Genomic DNA, 16,853 nt, shown 5'->3' with positions numbered 1-16,853 from the left:
TATGCTTAACAGGGCTAAACGTGGTCACTAAGGAGTCTGTAGCCGTGCTTAGCTTTAGAGATGCCACCACTTTAGTCCAGACTAAATGATCTCAATCTATTTGGTCAGTTGTCATGACATTTTGTACAGACGTTCGTGGGCTCCAGAGGATGTGTTTTATTGACTTTGAACCCATTTTTCTTTCTAGCACCATCATCTGGTCTTGGTTTGTCCGGTGGTTTTGTTAACGACCAAATACCTGCAAAATGAATAACATTCACATCAGCCTTAGCTGTACTTTGTGATTAGTTCTAATTAACAAATGCTGGCACAATAATCTAAGAGATTGATCATGGTAACAACAGCATTATACCTGCTAAACATCACATTAGCTGTCATTGTGAGCATGTTAGCATGCTGACATTAGTATTAAGGCCAAAGCACCGCTGTGCCTAACTACAGCCTGAGAAAGCTGCTAGCTGGGCTGTAGCCTTGTTACACTCAAAATGGTAGAGGGTGTATGTGATCTTATGTAACTTACTGGAATGTTTATAATATATAATATTACTGTGCTGTATTTTCTTTTATGAAAGTATAAAGCAAATCAGTTTGAGACAAATTAAAAAGAAAGTGGAGGCATCTATAGTACCAAGAGTAACCTCTCTGTAACATCCCCACTGCAGAAGGCCATGTCCATGTACTTGCGGTACAGTCAGCCCCCCCACCACGACAGGAGAACGCTTTGTATAACCCTTCGCAAACTGACTAACAGATGGGATAAAAGCAATCCAACTGCAAAACACATTTTATATTTATCATCTCAACAGCCTCTGTGAGAGTTCACAATGTTCTTTTCTGTCGACTTCATGTGGCTGATCTCTCACACTGTGACCACCCATGGTGAATATCATATTTTGTGATAAAAGACTAAAAGCCTGAATTTTTTTTTTGCCATATAGAAAACCTATGTGTGAACCACAAAAGCCACGACTTTCCTCAACAGAACCAGGCTACATTTTGGACACCATGTGTTAAAGGAGTTTCTCTGTCTTTCCTTGTCGCTGGCAGCTGGAGGTACTCAGCACTGACTCTAACATAGAGCTTTGAAATAGCAATCAATGCCTTTATACTGCAGGGAGGGCTCGTAAAAGTGTCGTTGGGAGGAATATATGATGTCGTATTTCTCCCTCCCCTCCCTATTTTTAAACACTGAGTTATGGCTGCAGAAATGTGTACCCATTAAAGGTGATATGATGTATTTTCTGCCTTGTTCAGAAACTCATTCATCACCATGGACCAAAAAGAAAACTGCACTTACTCTTTCACCCCCTCTCCTTCCTCTCCCATCTTTCCTCCTCTCCTCACCCCGACGCTCCCCCACCCCGTTCTTGTACACTGTCTTGAGTAATTTACGATACACCGGTAGTGCAACCTTCTGGCAGGAGCTGCAAGAGCAGCTTGGCGACTAAATAACCTTTTATAAAAGACCAAACTTGGCCAAGTCATCTGCTGCTGCATATAAAGACAGACCAGAGCTGGACAGAGACTGCAGCAGCACACAGGAAGAAGAAGAAGGGTGAAGCCAATGTGGATCCTCAACACTCTTTTTAGCAATTTTAATGTTTGTAGCAAAGTAGCAATTATTTTTCATTCACGTGAACTTCTTATACTTTGATCACATGACTGACTGTGCAAGCTGATAGGACAGAGGTCTGATCAGTTCCATTCAGGTTTGATTGATTATCCTTGGAGGCCCAAAGGTTCAAGTTTGAGCTTTCATCTTGAATGCATGGGGTTTGTGTGTGCACAGTCATTATTCAGTCACCATTTAAGAATTATGGTGACACAATAATACTAGTAATTACTACAACTTAATTAATTTTAACTCCAGATAAAAAATGACATTCCAAATTATATTGTGCTGCAGTAAAACGTTATGCAGGAACTACTGGAAACAACTCATCTTTTTTCATGAATATATCCGTAAATATAAAGTTTCATTTATTTATTCATTAATTAACTCAACTTAAAATGTATTGTTTTAATTTACAGACCATTTCAGAACTTACAAACATAATTGCTCCTGACTTGAGGTCTTGTAAGAAAGTAATGGTGATTTGAACAATGAGTCAATCTCATGAGCGACTGTTGAAAAAATCAAAATAAAGATGGATTCCTCCATTTATAATGGGACGATAGTCAATAATATTTTTGAACGGAGAGGAAAACGCTTATTCACCTTACTTAATGTCCTTAGTTGATTTAACATGATCTCACCAGAAGTTGTCATGACTCAAAAAGCTCAATGCAAACTGTTGCATTAACATTTGTTTTTAGTGTGTGTGTGTATGTGTGTGTGTGTGTGTGTGTGTGTGTGTGTGTGTGTGTGTGTGCTGATGCAGTCTGCTCCCAGAGTCTGCCGACAGAGGATTAATCTCCCCGGCTGAAGCAGTAGCTAAGGTCAGCAAGGGAAATATTTCATAAGTGTCAGCTTGGCCCGTAGCCCTCAGCGCAGAGTTCGAAATGAGAATGCACAGTCGCATAACAAACAGCCGTGTGTGACTTTGTGAGACTCGCATGAAGCACATGGAGGGGGGGGTTGCATGATATATGGCAGTGCTTCACTTTCATGTATTCATCTGAGCTGGTGAATTACTGCCAGGGACAAGCACGGCGCTTTGTCACCACAAGGACCCAGTTGAGACAAATATTTTGGCCACACCAGGTCTGTGTCTGGAATGCCTTTTCCATTACAGTCTGTTCTCAAACTCCTTTTTTTTTTCTTTAAAGTGAATTCATAAAAGTAAATACCAACTTATTTTACACATTCAGTGCAACCCAACAGCAACAGCATAGTTTTAAAAAAAAAATCCACTATATGTGTTGTTTTCCATCGGGCCTAAAAATGGTTTTCCAGATTGACTTTGTCATATTCCCTGTATTTAATACTCTCACTGTTGCAGGTTTCTCTGCTCCTGTGGTGACCCAGGGTTGGCAAGCTAATGCAGAGAGATTAATGGCATGGGCGAGCTGCTCCGAAAAACGTTTGTTTGATGTGTCAAGTCTGAAAGGAGCTGATTTACTTACACACTGATAGGCTTTTAATTGAGCGATGGCATCCCTTGTCACATCAAAGCTGTGGCAGCTGACATGACTCAGCCTCTCTGCGGGTTGTGATGATTGACATGTATTGCTGAGCCCCGCCCGTCCTGCCCCTCATCATCATCCCCAGTTATGTTTGGCAGGAACTTTGCAGCTTCTGTAACCTCCAGTTTCTTCTGTTGTTTGTCAGGTCATGAATGCAAGTCATTCTCTTAAAGAGGCTTGTGGGGCTACATATGAGAAGCTAGATTGAGCAACTTTCTTTTCAAAACTCAACTGAATTGTCCCGATGCAAAAATGTATTGTGGCTTTGACTTTATGGCGAAAATAGGAGTGGTTTCAAAGAAAGAGAGAAAGACAGAATCTGTGTTCCCAGCAGCCTCCTCCGAACAAAGGTTGGATGATGAAGACACAGAAGCTGTGACTCTGACCATGAGACGAGGAAGCAGCACTGACTTTAACAAGCGTGAGGAATGTGCCGGGGAGATTTTCTTTGCACGGCCTGTTGTTGTTCCTTCGCCCAGACCTGTCACGGGTCCAGCTTGTGAATACCTTGATTGTGCTTCTATCAAAATGACCCCCCTCCGTTTTCAGACCAGTGGAAAATAAAACATCTTTTGATGTCATCTGAAATTTCACACAACAATGCAGGACGATCTGATTTGAGTAAGACGCTGTCTGGCAGCGCAGGCCCCGTTCTTCCCTCGTCTCCTCCTCCTCTCTCGGCGCTCATGATAACTTCTCCGTGTGGAGGACAATAGCAGCTTTTGTTTCCCAGTGTAGAGAGGACTTGAGGTTGCACGGGTGTGGGCGGTGTGCATCCTACGTGCCTGTCTGTGAATGCGTTTCAGGTGTAGCGAGTACGACAAGGCGGAACCCTGCACGGTGTAGGATTCGGAAATAAAAATGCCAATCTGCGAACACAGAGGGAAGCCTATTATCCCAGTGTGATTATAATGCAGACAGATAGACGACAGGTAGGCAGAGTGGATAAGAGCGTTAGCTTGTGAGACGCGATGAGCTGACAAGAGAGACAATCTTCCTCCTAAACTGGAGAGATAAGGTTGTCAGGCGCGGCTCTGCCTCTAACGCACACACATACACACACACAGGTATAGTATGTAGGCAGTCAGACAGATGATACTGTGCAAGAACTACAAAAACACACACTTTAAGATGATATCACGCGCCGTATGGTCTGTCTGTTTGTGTTTGTGTGCACAGGCTACATTTTCATGTGTGAGCACATGCACATTCAACTGTGAAAGGATTAGTATGCATATGTCAAAGACAGAGGGAGAGGCAACCACAGAAAGATAAACGAGGAAGTGTGAATACATTAAGTACACTGTGTAGATATTGTTTGTGGACCTTTCAGCTCAAGGAAATCCTTGTTTCAACATTCTGTCCTGGCTGGAATGTTGCCTGCGAGGCTCTTTTTAAGTGTTTGGGTCTAAATGCCATGTCTGCTACACCCCATGAAACTGTCTTAATCCACTTTTTTTCCCTTGGTTTTATTGCTGCTGGAGAACACACTAGGGGTAGAACAGAGCCCCGGCCTCAGGCCTCTATTCCCATTCCACACACCCCATAAGTCAGTCACAGATAATTAAATAGGAGTTATTTACACTCGTTTTCCCTCCTCTGCCTCTCTGGCACTTTTATCATTTCTCTCTCCTTCTCTTTGTACAGTACCACAGGCAGCCAGAGCTTGTCAAAGTGTGGCTGACACCAGTGAAGGTCTGTAGAAGTATAATAACTTGAAAGGAAAAAACGAAACAAAAAACGAACGAGACTCTTATGAGCTCACATCAGTGTCAGCCCCTCATTAAACAATCACACAGAGCATCTACACAACACTAATCCCCGTGTGTGCCACAAAAGGCCTCAGCACTTCCAAACACGGAGCAAAAGACAAACGAGCAGATGAGGATTTGCTTGAGCCAGGTTTGAAGAATTCAGCTGCCTAATGTCAGCATTATATATTTACTCTGGAGTCAGGCAAACAGCGGCTTTTCAACACTAGGATGAATTAGGCCCCGCCACAGAGCTATGGCATCTATTACAGGCCTCAGTGGCTCTATAAATCTCAGGATCACAGGGGCATGTGGGGTCTGCTCCTCCTCACTCCTCCTCAGCCCCTATCAGCCTCATCCTGAGGGTTTTGTTTGGCTGCTGTTCCAGCCAAACCCACTGCTTTGATACAGCCAAGGAAAGGCATGGAAATGCCCCGAGGGCCAGTGGGACCTGGACATGCTGAGAAGCCTCTTTAACGGGAAAGCTGTCCCCTTAAAATATCCACAACAGGAAACAGCCATCAGTCATCGACACGCCAAAACAGCTGTTACCAGCCTACATCAAGGGGACACATGAAAGGAGCTGCTCCCTGTTGTTTGAGCCCTCCCTTGTTTCATTCTCTCGCTGCCTTTGTCTGGCTTTTCCCAGTGCCCTCCTCTTTGGTCTCCTTTTAAACGCCCCCCTTCCTTATGCAACCCCACCCACACTGCAGAGACTAACCCACTCACCCTTTTAACAAGTGGATGACTGCGTGATAAACAAGAGCACAATCGGAAACTTCACATCTTAACTGGCAGTCTGCGTTGTAAAACATGTTTGAGATCCCCTTTAAGCTCTGAGCGTTACCTTTAAATCTCACAGTGAGAAAGCAGTTGTTATGCGTCACCTGTTTATGTGTCTCGGCCCGAGGTGGCGACAGACAGTTTTAAACAAACAGACGGATTCAAAAGAAGACTGTACCGCACTTAGCCCCAACGGCGTGCACATTTGCGTTCACATACTCTTGGATCTCTGCAGGTCATTGAAGCGTGAGTGGCAGTGTGTGGGTGATGAGTGACGACTAAGCCTAATGATGACAGGTCAAACAGTGAGTCTGTTGAGTGAGCCTGAAGTGACTTCATCCTCATCACGCCGCCTTTCCTCTCAGCTGCAGATAAATGACAGCAGCCATTATAATCAAGAAGCGGGCTGATGACAGTAAAGTGTGATAAGGCCAGCCTGTGTTGTGAAATGTCAAACAAGTTTACCTCTTTAAACCTCAGAAGAACGGCTCACTCTGCTTTTCTTCAGCCACTAATCAATGATCAGTGACACTGATTTAAACAGACTAAACACAACAGTGTTGTAATATCTTAGATTATGGATCGAGTGGTTCAAGCCAAGCGATCAGATTAGTTGAAGAGGCATTCCAGCCAAGATGGAAATCCCCACAATGCACAGCGTGTTGTTTTCAATGAAAAATGAAATTAAGTTACTGCGGCTTACTAATGTGGCAGCCAAGGAGGAATTCCACTGTCTTTTTGTTTTCTCAGTTTCATGCTCATATACATTCTGAGAGAAAACTTTTAAAGTAGTATGGATGCAAATGTAAAAAAAAAAACATAACATACAACAAACATAACATCTGAATTGTTTTGGAATGTGTGACTGTAAATGCATTTACAGTCACTGCAAAATACATAAAAACTGAATCATGTGAATTTGCTTTATGCTGGAAAAATTGAATTAAGTCCAATAGTGGTGGGTTGGTTACTATAATGCAATAAAGCCATTAACATACCAGAAATGCCCATAGACAGTAGGTTATTTTTTTTAAAATTACATGCAACTGTCTCCAAGAACGAGGCAGATAGATTCCTCTGAAAACTGCATGGACAGTACGCTCTCCCAGGTTGACCTCCACAAAGAATATGCTATCTCACGGTGTCTAAACTCTTGTCAAATCTGTGTTACAGAATTTTATATTTTTTATGGGTAGTTTGCATGTGGCTTATGGAGGTCACTGGCACAGACTTCCACACATTCATAACAGCCTGGGTATGAGGGCGAGGCCAGGAGACAAACCGCGCCCCCTCCCATTACCCCGCCCCTGTTTATGAATACGGACACTTGTGATTGGACAGCGGCTCATCGCTTTGAAATCCCTCCCCTCACGTCGCTAGTATGTGGAAGAAGTGAGGTACTGTGAGGCTGCTGCAGAGGGAGAGACACACACGCACACACCGGAGGACTGTCTCACACACACTATCCTCTGCGGGGATATTCCTTCACTTCAGAGCCGTATTTTGATGAGCAGTGACTACTTATGGTGTTTTTATTTTTGCTCGATTCCTCTTTTGTTCAACACTGGATAAAGGAATATTTAGGAATAAATAGCTGGTGATACTGAAGAGCCCAATAAAGGATGACATTTCGGCGATTTGTTCTTCTTTAGAGACAGTTTGGGTCGGACACGGAGGACGCGCACTGCGCACATGCCCTTTTGGATTACCGCACTCTCTTCTGTTGATTCTATCATAATGAAACGTGCTGGTAAATGAGTTTCAACCCTGCGTGCACTCGTTACATGCCGTCGTCCCTCTTCGTCCCCCGATCCAGATGAGAGATCTCCCCGGTGGACTTGACCCGCTTTTACGCAGCCAGTCCCCGGAGCGCAGCGCCGCCGACGCCAGCGGCTATCCACATAGGACAGGAGCGGAGAGACCGTCCGTTTCCACACCCACGTCTTGTCCTTCTCCGTCGGATCCCTCCCGCCAGGCTAAAAGGCTACCAATCCGGATCGTAAAGATGTTGACGGCGCACAGCGGCCACTTGCTGCACCCGGAGTATCTCCAGCCCCTCACATCCGCGCCCGTCAGCATTGAAGTAAGTGAATAAACATTTTCTGACATTTTCTTCTCTGTTCTCTGATCTGTCGGTATCACTTGATATCGTTTTCTTTACTCTGTTAATCTGGTAATATTAAGAATATAGCTGTGAGTGTTATTCTAAATTTCAGCATATGCGCCATTTTACGCACAGCGATTTATGGGCAAGTTTGTAACATACCGGAGTTTAGAAATGTGAAATTACTGTGGAGAATGAACGTTTTTAAAAGTAACATGAGCACTTTATTTTTATTAATATAATATAATTAAAACATTCCCTTATTAAAATGCGCGCTCTTCCTTTCTTCCCTTTTTCTTTCCGTCTTAAACTTGACTTCAGCTTTGTATCCTCTGACCTCTTTAATTCATGTCAGATATCAATACTCAAAGCAGAGCAAATTTGGACTTCACTGGGGTCTCAACTATAGACTTGTTAGGTCAGAAAAATATATTGCCAGAAAATTATTTGAAGTAATGCATATTATAATTATATTTCTGATAAAGTCAGGATGTTTTATAATGTTAAAATTGAACTAGCTTTTAAGACAAACAGTTTGTTCACCTTCTTGCTCTCTTTTTTCCTTCTCAGCTGGATGCCAAGAAGAGTCCTTTGGCTCTGCTGGCCCAGACCTGCTCTCAAATTGGCAAACCAGACCCCCCCTCTTCTTCCAAGTTGGCCTCCCTCTCCTCCGGCAGCCTGGGAGACAAGGAGTCCTCCAGCCGGTCATCCAAGCCTGGAGAGCAGCACCAGTCCATGGAGGACAAATCCAGCTTCAAGCCTTACTCCAAGTCATCAGGCGACTGTCGTAAGGATGTTCTAGTGACAAAGGGGCCTTCAGATAAAGCAGCTTTCAGAGTGCCAAATGGAAGCTCCAGTGGTGGCAGTGCTTCATGTCCTTCCTTTCCTCCTCATTCCCAGTCACCCAGCTCCAGCTCTCCTCCACTGCACACTCAGAGCCAGCCCCACAGACAAAGCCATTCCCCCTCCACGCAGCCCCCGCCACACTCCCAGGCCCCGCACATGGACAATAAACCTGGGAGCTCAGAGCAGGCCAACTCGGACGCTAACAACAACAGTGCTGGCAAAAAGGACTCAGATGCAGCTAAATCAGGGATGGATGGGGCTCAGTTAGCCAACTCCAGCCATATACGGGCCAGTGCCAACTCCAGCAATGCCAGCTCCGCCAGCAGCCCGCGGCCGGAGAGCAAGGCTGACCCACAGGCCTCATCACAGCCTGGCCTGGGCTCCGGGCACATCGCCCCTGTCTCCCCTTTTAAGCCAGGACATTCTGTCTTCCCCTTGCCTCCTGCTACCATGGGCTACCACGGCTCCATTGTGGGGGCCTACGCTGGCTACCCCTCCCAGTTTGTTCACGGTTTGGATCCTACCAAGTCTAGTTTAGGCATAGGACTTCCAGGGAAGCATCCCAGCTCCAGCCCACTCACTGGAGCCTCACCTCCATCTCTGATGCAGGGCTTATGTCGGGATCCGTACTGTCTGACTTACCCCAATGCACCCCACCTAGGAGGCAGTAACTGCTCCACCTGTGTCCATGACCCCTCAAGCCTCAAATCTGGTTTCCCCCTGGTTTACCCCTCACATCATCTCCACTCCTTACACTCCAGCTCCTTGTCCTCCAGTACCACCCCCTCCCTTTCCCACCCGCTCTATACTTATGGTTTCATGCTCCCCAATGAACCGTTGCCCCACGCCTGTAACTGGGTGTCTGTTGGAGGTCCCTGTGACAAGCGATTTGCCACATCAGAGGAGTTACTAGCCCACTTGCGTACCCACACAGCCCTGCCTGGGATGGTGGACAGTAAGCTGTTGTCGGCTTACCCTTCATCGGTTTCATCGACAGCCTCCTGCCATCTCCACCTGCCCCCGCCGAGCAGCCCAGGTACTCTGCCCAGTTCCTTCTCCCTCCGAGGGTCCCCTGGTTTGGGCCTGGCCCGGTACCATCCCTACAGCAAATCCCATCTGTCCGGCGCCCCAGGACTTCCAATGCCATCCCTCCCCTCCTCCTCAGCCTATTACTCCCCCTATGCCCTCTACAGTCAAAGACTGGGCTCAGCCTCAGCCCTTGGATACCAGTGATATCTGAAATAGTGTTGATGCCCACAGATTGCAGGCACAGGCTTGGACTCTCCAGAGCAGTCCTGAAGATGGATTCTTGAGATCGGGGTCATCACCAGTACTGGGCATCACGCCTGCCAGGACTAGCACCTGTTAGCCTCAGGATTGTGACTGGCACTCCAAAGGCAAAAGACCCTGTGATGGATTGTCTGCAGCACAGAACCAACAGACTTTTGTGATTAAAGATGGTGGGAAGCAGAGCTTGAAAGTGATGAAATTGTGGGATTATTTCAACAGTTCTGATTTTGTTTTTTTTCTTTTATTTGTTTTTCTCTATATCTGTCTCCCAGATCTGAAAGTCTGTATTTATTTTTCACTCAAGCGCTTGGTATTCGACTCTGGGGGGAAAATTTTGCTGTCCAAATAAATTGTTCTTAAGTATTCTAACTGAAAAAGAATGATTTAAGTATAGTACCATTATGCCTATCATACACTCTAAAAATAAAAATCTTGCACCACGATGAAGATGGACTGTGAGGCTTTATTCTGGAGAACTCTTTTTTATCTCCTTTACTCTCTGCAGTTGTTGTTGTTTTTTTTTTTCCCTACATAGTCTACTGCGCATTCGAATTCTGGAGAATTGCATGTCCGTGAGAATTATCTTGAACAATGCCATTATTTTTATTTGTAAATATGCAAAGATGTAATATTTTTTCAAGCTTACTTGGGGTCAGCAAGTTGGGGTCACTGGTGCAAATGGTACAAAGATAAGATAAGATAAAATGACATAAATAAAAACAATTAATGATGGCTGTGCTATCCAACCAACAGGAAAAGGTCTTATTTTGTTAAATAAATGATACATGATTTTGACTTGTTTTTCCTCCTTGATTACTATATATAGTAGCATCCTTTGTCACAAATGATGGAGTAAATCTTGCCAGACTGCTGCACTGCACTTATCTCAGCCTATCTATCATTACGACTGTTACAGCCACGCTATATGTGGCCATGTGTAATATTTCATGGCTCATATCAGTTGACAGGGCTGTCCCAAGGAGGGCAGGCGGGGTCACATTAGCCCTGTTAGATAGTCTCTAAGGACTTTCATCCCTCCTCCCCTCTCCATCACCCACATTGCTTTTGTTGTGCGAGTGCAGCCTTTAATTGCTGATTCTTGTTTGTGAGACCTGAAAACAGCCTCCTCAGCAGAGTAGATGGCTGTGTGGAGTGGCCGCTGGGTCACTGGGACTTCAATAATGACCTGAGGGAGATGTCAACCCCTGATCTCCTCACGGTCTGATGGATTGGCCTGCAACACAAAGGCCAGAGCTGACAATGGGAGGCGGTTAATAGAGAAATATTCATCAAAGTCCTGACACCTCCCCTGAGGAGAGCGGGCTCTCTTACAGGAACCACAAACATGAAGGCCTACGTCCTGATGTGAAGAGCCATTTTCTTGCTGCTTTCTGCTGCCCTGTGGTTAACTGAAGTCAGCGTTCTCGACTCAGAGCTGTTAGATACTAATTTGAACGGAAGGAGTCGGTCTATCTTAAAGCCGCACCAGTGCCATTAGAGTGTTTCGGCCCTGATAATGTGTTTGTGTCTCCACTCTATTTGGCTGACAGGGTGTAGGTGGCACAGAGCGAAGAGGCTGTAGTCTCTGAGGCGGCTATTGACCCCGACTCCCAGACTCCTCCACTCTTGCGGTTCATTAGCACTCCAGACAGGAGAAAGGCGAGCACAGGTGTCACTTGACAGGACCATTAACAAAATGGATGACCCTCCCAAACCATATCCAGCCCCTGCCACACCAGCAAGGTCACGGCGCCCTGATCACCACTCTGGGTAGCACTTTAGGACACAGCACTTATTTTTCTTCTTTAGAAACTGGAGCTTTGCATGTACTTCTCTGGATGAGGACAGACTTACTTTCTTCTTGTTCCTTTTTAGATGGAGATTATAGAGTAGTCTAGACAAAATGGGTCAAGGATATTCTGGTTTTAATGCTGCATTGCACACACGTATTTAGTGCAACACATTTCTTTGTAACTTGCAGAGTTGTGCCGCAAGAGATACACTGGATTGTGATGCCCCCTAAAGTTGTGCTGGTGAAGTACTGGTGAAATCAGTAGAAGGGCAGGTATGTCTCTCACACATGGAGTGTACATGTACAGTGTTATCTTGCTTTTGATATGTATAAATGTGGACATTGTGATGCTGTTTGACAAACCGTAGATAGAGAATTGGGTACATTGGCTTGAATCTGAAAATGATTCACAGTAGAGGTCATACAGAGGGGAGAACTTTCAATCTTGTCGGGGTGGAATTAATTCCACCGCTGCCAGTTTACACTCGTTCATCAAATGCCTCACTATTCTCCCTATCCCGGCGCTCATCAATCTCCACCATCTATCTTCTTCCCCCCCACACTCTCGCAGCTGAGTCAACACCCACACACTCCATTTATGTCGCCAGTGTGAGGCTGTGTGTGTGTGTGTGTGTGTGTGTGTGTGTGTGTGTGTGTGAGAGAGAGTATGTGTATTCAGCCCCAATCCTTTGTCCACAAAGGGTGACACATCTGAGGCAGAATTCTGCAGGTCTGATGAGACAGACTTTTTTATTTTTCCTAAAAATGCTGATGTTATGTTTACAGTGTCCAATTTTAACATTTAAGACCAGTCACACAGAAAAAAAACAAAACCTTAGAGACATATTTGGAGACATCAGTTTATTAACAATTAACTCTCTGTTTGACTCTTGTCGTACGTACTGACGGTGATACTCCACTGTAAAAATGCCAGACTTCCCAAGTGATTTAGTATTATATTACTCTTTTTAAACGATTAGAAATATATTCCAGCAGTGCAAAATTATTTCTCTTTCACAAGTTTTACTGAAATTAAAAACAATATCTTGAAACAGAGTAGAAATTGGCGATTTACTTTAAAAGGGATTTTTTTTTTTTACAAAAATTAATCAGCTTCATTGTTGATTTAAGGAAATAGTGACATTTAAACAAAAATACTTGCCTGATTTCTTGTCAAAAGTTAGATGAGATTGATACACCCCCTAAATATGAAGCTATAGCCTGTTAGCTTAGCATAGTATAAAGACTGGAAATTGGGTTAAACAGCTATCCTGCCTTTATGCAAAGGTAACAAAATGTAGCTAGCAGCACCTCTTAAAATCACAAATTAACATATCCTGTCATTTTTTAGCTTGTACAAAAATAAAAAAAAAAAGTCTGTCAGCCACAGTAATAGTAACAGTAACAGTACTAGAATGATAGCAGTAATCAAAGTAGTAGTAGTATCAGTAGAGGTGGTGATGGAGGGGACTCATATTTTCCACTCAGTGCGTCAGTGGAGAGACGGTGCAGAGCGCCACTGTGAGGTCCTGAGCAGCGGCTGACAGGCCTGGTGATTAATGACGACAGGGTGTGGAGCTGCTCTTCAATTAGACGCCAGCTCTACCCCGACTCACCATCGCTGCTGACAGCTAGGACAGAGGGGGAGAGAGGGAGAGAGAGGCGGGTACTCAGTCTCTCTCTCTCTCTCTCTCTCTCTCTCTCTCACTCTCTCTCTCTCTCTCTGTCTCCAGAACAAAACATTAACCTCAACTCCATGACTACCACCTCTGTGTTTAACATCAGGACACAATACAGAGCCTTCGGCATCCAACAGTGACCGCAGTGTTAAAGCAACACAGATGGCGTGAACACATCCCTCATCAGGGCCTGTCATACAATCTCTGCTTTATTTCTTCACATAAACCCTGTGACTGACTCTTTAACATGCCTGTTTCAGCTCCCCTCTCATTCATGTCTGCAGTCAGGCATGCTGTAATGCTCGCTGTGAAAACAATAACGGCCACATTAAAGTCTTCCAGGTTGTTTAGCAGGTTGTGTACTGTTTGGAGAAACTTCCTCCCACAATTCCATGTACAGTAATGTTTGCTTTGTCAGAGGAATAAGAAGATCATTAAAACTTAACTTCCCTGTCAGGAATGTCCAAACTTGTTCCAGTTGGTTTTTGAAACTTGCAAACATTACTACATGCTGTTGGATACTGCTGTCTGTCGGGGGTGGGAATTAAACAACTGTGCATAACAACATCCTGGGCTTGTAGGATGAAATCATTAGTGACCCAGTGTGTAAATAAAGCATGGATCCAGATGCAGATAAAGATATTTATATAGATTCACGTTTACATACATATTAGGTTGCATTCTTTTCTCATGAAAGTAATGTTAACACTTTAACAAAGCAAACTGAAGAACAGTTGTGTAAATGGGCAACTCTGCATTGTAATGGTTTGTTGTTTTGTTGCCTTCTGGATTTTATTATCCGAGACAATAGCATGCAAATAACAGTGGAACGTCCCAGGTTTCAGATTTTCCCACCAGTACCTGAAAACATTACAACAGTATGGTGTTAAAAGAAACAGAAACCACCTTTGAGCTTCCCACACCAGTTGTCTTTTTGGACATAGTATTGATCTTCTCACTCTTGGCAAGAAAGCAGGTGAGCATATTTCCTAAAATGTTACTTGATAGTAGAATTACTTGATGTTAGTGAAGTTGAGTTAAAGTATCACTAAATCTTACAGTCACTCAGTGAGCTAGTGTTGTCTTCATTTTCTGTTCTCAGAACTGTTTGGTTTGGGCAACTGGGCAAGCTTCAGGTTCTGTCCTGAAATGTTAACAGCCTGAAATGGCGCCCCTACAGTAGAAGGTGTAGTGGACCTTCATCATCATGATTATAATGATCAACATGCACAGTGTACTGGTGTGATGTATCAGACCTTTGTCCTGGACACGATAATAAACATGCAGCTTGTGGAATTGTCACAGTTTGGTTAGGTTTACGCACAAAAACAACTAAGTTTAGAAGAAGAAGAAGACTGTGGTTTGGGTTTAAAATAAGGACTTCCATGAGGTTAGAGGACCTTTGTCGTCATGGTTACAATTATAAACATGCAGTTAAGGTTGTGGATCGATCATGGTTTTGTTGACATCCATCAACACCAACTCCTTACATGGACTTTGTGGCCTTTATACTATGTCACCTGACTTCCTCCTTTGCTCCTGTCATAAATACTATGACCACTACAGGTCACTTAAACACTAAAACGCAAGTAATACTCTTAATAAGCCGCTGGCACAGACAACCTATAGGGTCATTTTATACAGAGGGACAGTCTCACATTGTTTATTGAAAGTGTAAAGGGCCATTACGTGATTTAAAATTGGGTTTTACCCTTGTCAGTAACCAAGGAAACAAGAGTGACAGTTCTGTGATGCAGCTCACAGACCCTGTAATTATTAAAGTGGCTACAAATTATGTTGTTAAATTCTGCAGTAGCAATACTGTATGGTGATTTGTTTAAAGCATTAAAGAAAGAGGCTTTTTTTTTTTTTTTTTAATGTGTAACCTTCAAGGCTGAGATGTTTTGCAATGTTGCATGTTCAACAACAGTTCTTGACACCTCAGTGGTTCTGACTCCTAAAAATCCTGTAGACATTTTATATTTATTTTGTGCTGAGTCAGTGAAAGCACCTTCCACATTTCATGCTGACATGCACATCTAAATATTCAAAATACCTGTTTGACTTATAGGTTGAAAACTACTCAAAGTCTAACACATTGTAATGCAACATAAAAGGTACCTAACATGGTCGTATACCACTGACTAATTCATAGATTAGTAAAATAGATGGGCTGTCAGCTCAGTTGTAGTTTCAGATAGAGAATTAGTGCTTTTAATTTAATTTTCAGCCAGCACTGACCTTGGCAAACCTTGCTTGGCCTCAAGATGGAAAGATGCCCAGAGCTGCTGTGGTCTCTCCAAAGTTCCAGTGGTGTGAGTGAGCACCGTTAATAGACATACCCTCCCTAACCACCAGTGGAGAAACGAACGTTTCAATTACAGTACGGTGCACTGCTAATAGCACTTGGACCGCGTGTGCAGCTGGATTCCATTTGTTGCTGTGCTGGGGGATCGCGGTGAAGATGTCACGAGCGTTTGGAAATGAACGTGCCTTGGCGAAGAACAAGCGGCAGTGCTGATGGTCATGATTCAAGTTCTGATTGACAACTTGTTTTTTTTCTTCTGCTTTGGGACAGCCTGTGGTCATAATGTACTCACTTTAAGTATCATAGGCCTTATGTCTGTTTTATGTCTCCTCTGGATGAGCATCCAGACTCAGAGGCTGCCATTATGGCGATTATGCTCATCTTATCCGCAGCACTACAGGCCAGGATACACAGTTTACACTCACTTTATATTAGCAGCTTAACTTTTCTTGCAGGATTACTGCAGCCATATTAATGGCAGTTTGCCACTTTCTTAAAATAAATGTATGTAGGCACATACACGATAATAAGATAATAAGACAGTGCTCAGAGTGACAGGGAGGATGAAATGCAACATAGCCCCCCCCCCCCCCAAAGGAATAAGCATGCAGAAACAACATGCTAATTAAATGAACTGGAATAAATTACCTTTAAACTGTCTGAAAATGTAAATGTGAGTGTGACTCTGTGTGTGACTGTGTCCTTTAGCCAAGCACTCAAAAACATCATAGTCGTCACGGTATCTCTCCTCAGTAACTTAACACAGACGCAATGTTTGGTAGCTAACTGACAGATGAGTGTGACTTCAGCTACCAGGACCAGACAGTGCTCAGAGTGTCTGTGCGCTACCATCACTCAGCTGTGTGTTACTCAGACATTGTTGTCTCACAACTGTTCAAACAAATATATTATTCCACATGTCTACACACTGTAAGAGCCCGGCCCATACACCCACTAGATTTACACATTAAACATCTGTATGCATTACACATTCACTCAATAATCCACGTGCAGTGTGTTCTCAGCCTGTGTAATGGTACATTAAAGCCATGAGTAACTGGGTATGTTGGATGCATTAAGTTTACAACAACATCAGTTATTTACACTTGGGCTGAACAATGGTTTGTGATTTGTTTTTACAGCAATATTTTGTACCCATGATCAGCTTGTTTTG

At 43.8% G+C, this 16,853-nt stretch overlaps 1 protein-coding gene across 2 annotated transcripts; it reads left to right on the top strand.

The window, feature by feature from the left end:
* The first annotated feature begins 7,073 nt into the window (after nt 1–7,073).
* znf703 (zinc finger protein 703) lies at nt 7,074–10,664 on the top strand. Of its 2 annotated transcripts, XM_041043117.1 has the most exons (3): nt 7,074–7,386; nt 7,581–7,743; nt 8,335–10,664. In XM_041043117.1, exons 2-3 carry the CDS (start codon nt 7,666–7,668, stop codon nt 9,841–9,843), a joined length of 1,587 nt encoding a protein of 528 aa, XP_040899051.1. In that variant the 5' UTR covers nt 7,074–7,386; nt 7,581–7,665; the 3' UTR covers nt 9,844–10,664. The 2 variants fall into 2 exon arrangements, with proteins under 2 accessions (XP_040899051.1, XP_040899050.1); XM_041043116.1 differs by having other exon boundaries at nt 7,074–7,743.
* The last annotated feature ends 6,189 nt before the right edge of the window (nt 10,665–16,853 follow it).

Source organism: Toxotes jaculatrix, chromosome 7, assembly GCF_017976425.1.
Source record: "Toxotes jaculatrix isolate fToxJac2 chromosome 7, fToxJac2.pri, whole genome shotgun sequence".
Classification (NCBI taxonomy): domain Eukaryota; kingdom Metazoa; phylum Chordata; class Actinopteri; family Toxotidae; genus Toxotes; species Toxotes jaculatrix.
This window is presented reverse-complemented; position numbering and strand designations above follow the sequence as displayed.

Coding starts and splice junctions, on each gene's coding strand:
- znf703 (XM_041043116.1), top strand. CDS start 7,477: ATGAGAGATCTCCCCGGTGGACTTGACCCGCTTTTACGCAGCCAGTCC. Junction 7,744..8,334: donor CCGCGCCCGTCAGCATTGAA/GTAAGTGAATAA, acceptor TTTCCTTCTCAG/CTGGATGCCAAGAAGAGTCC.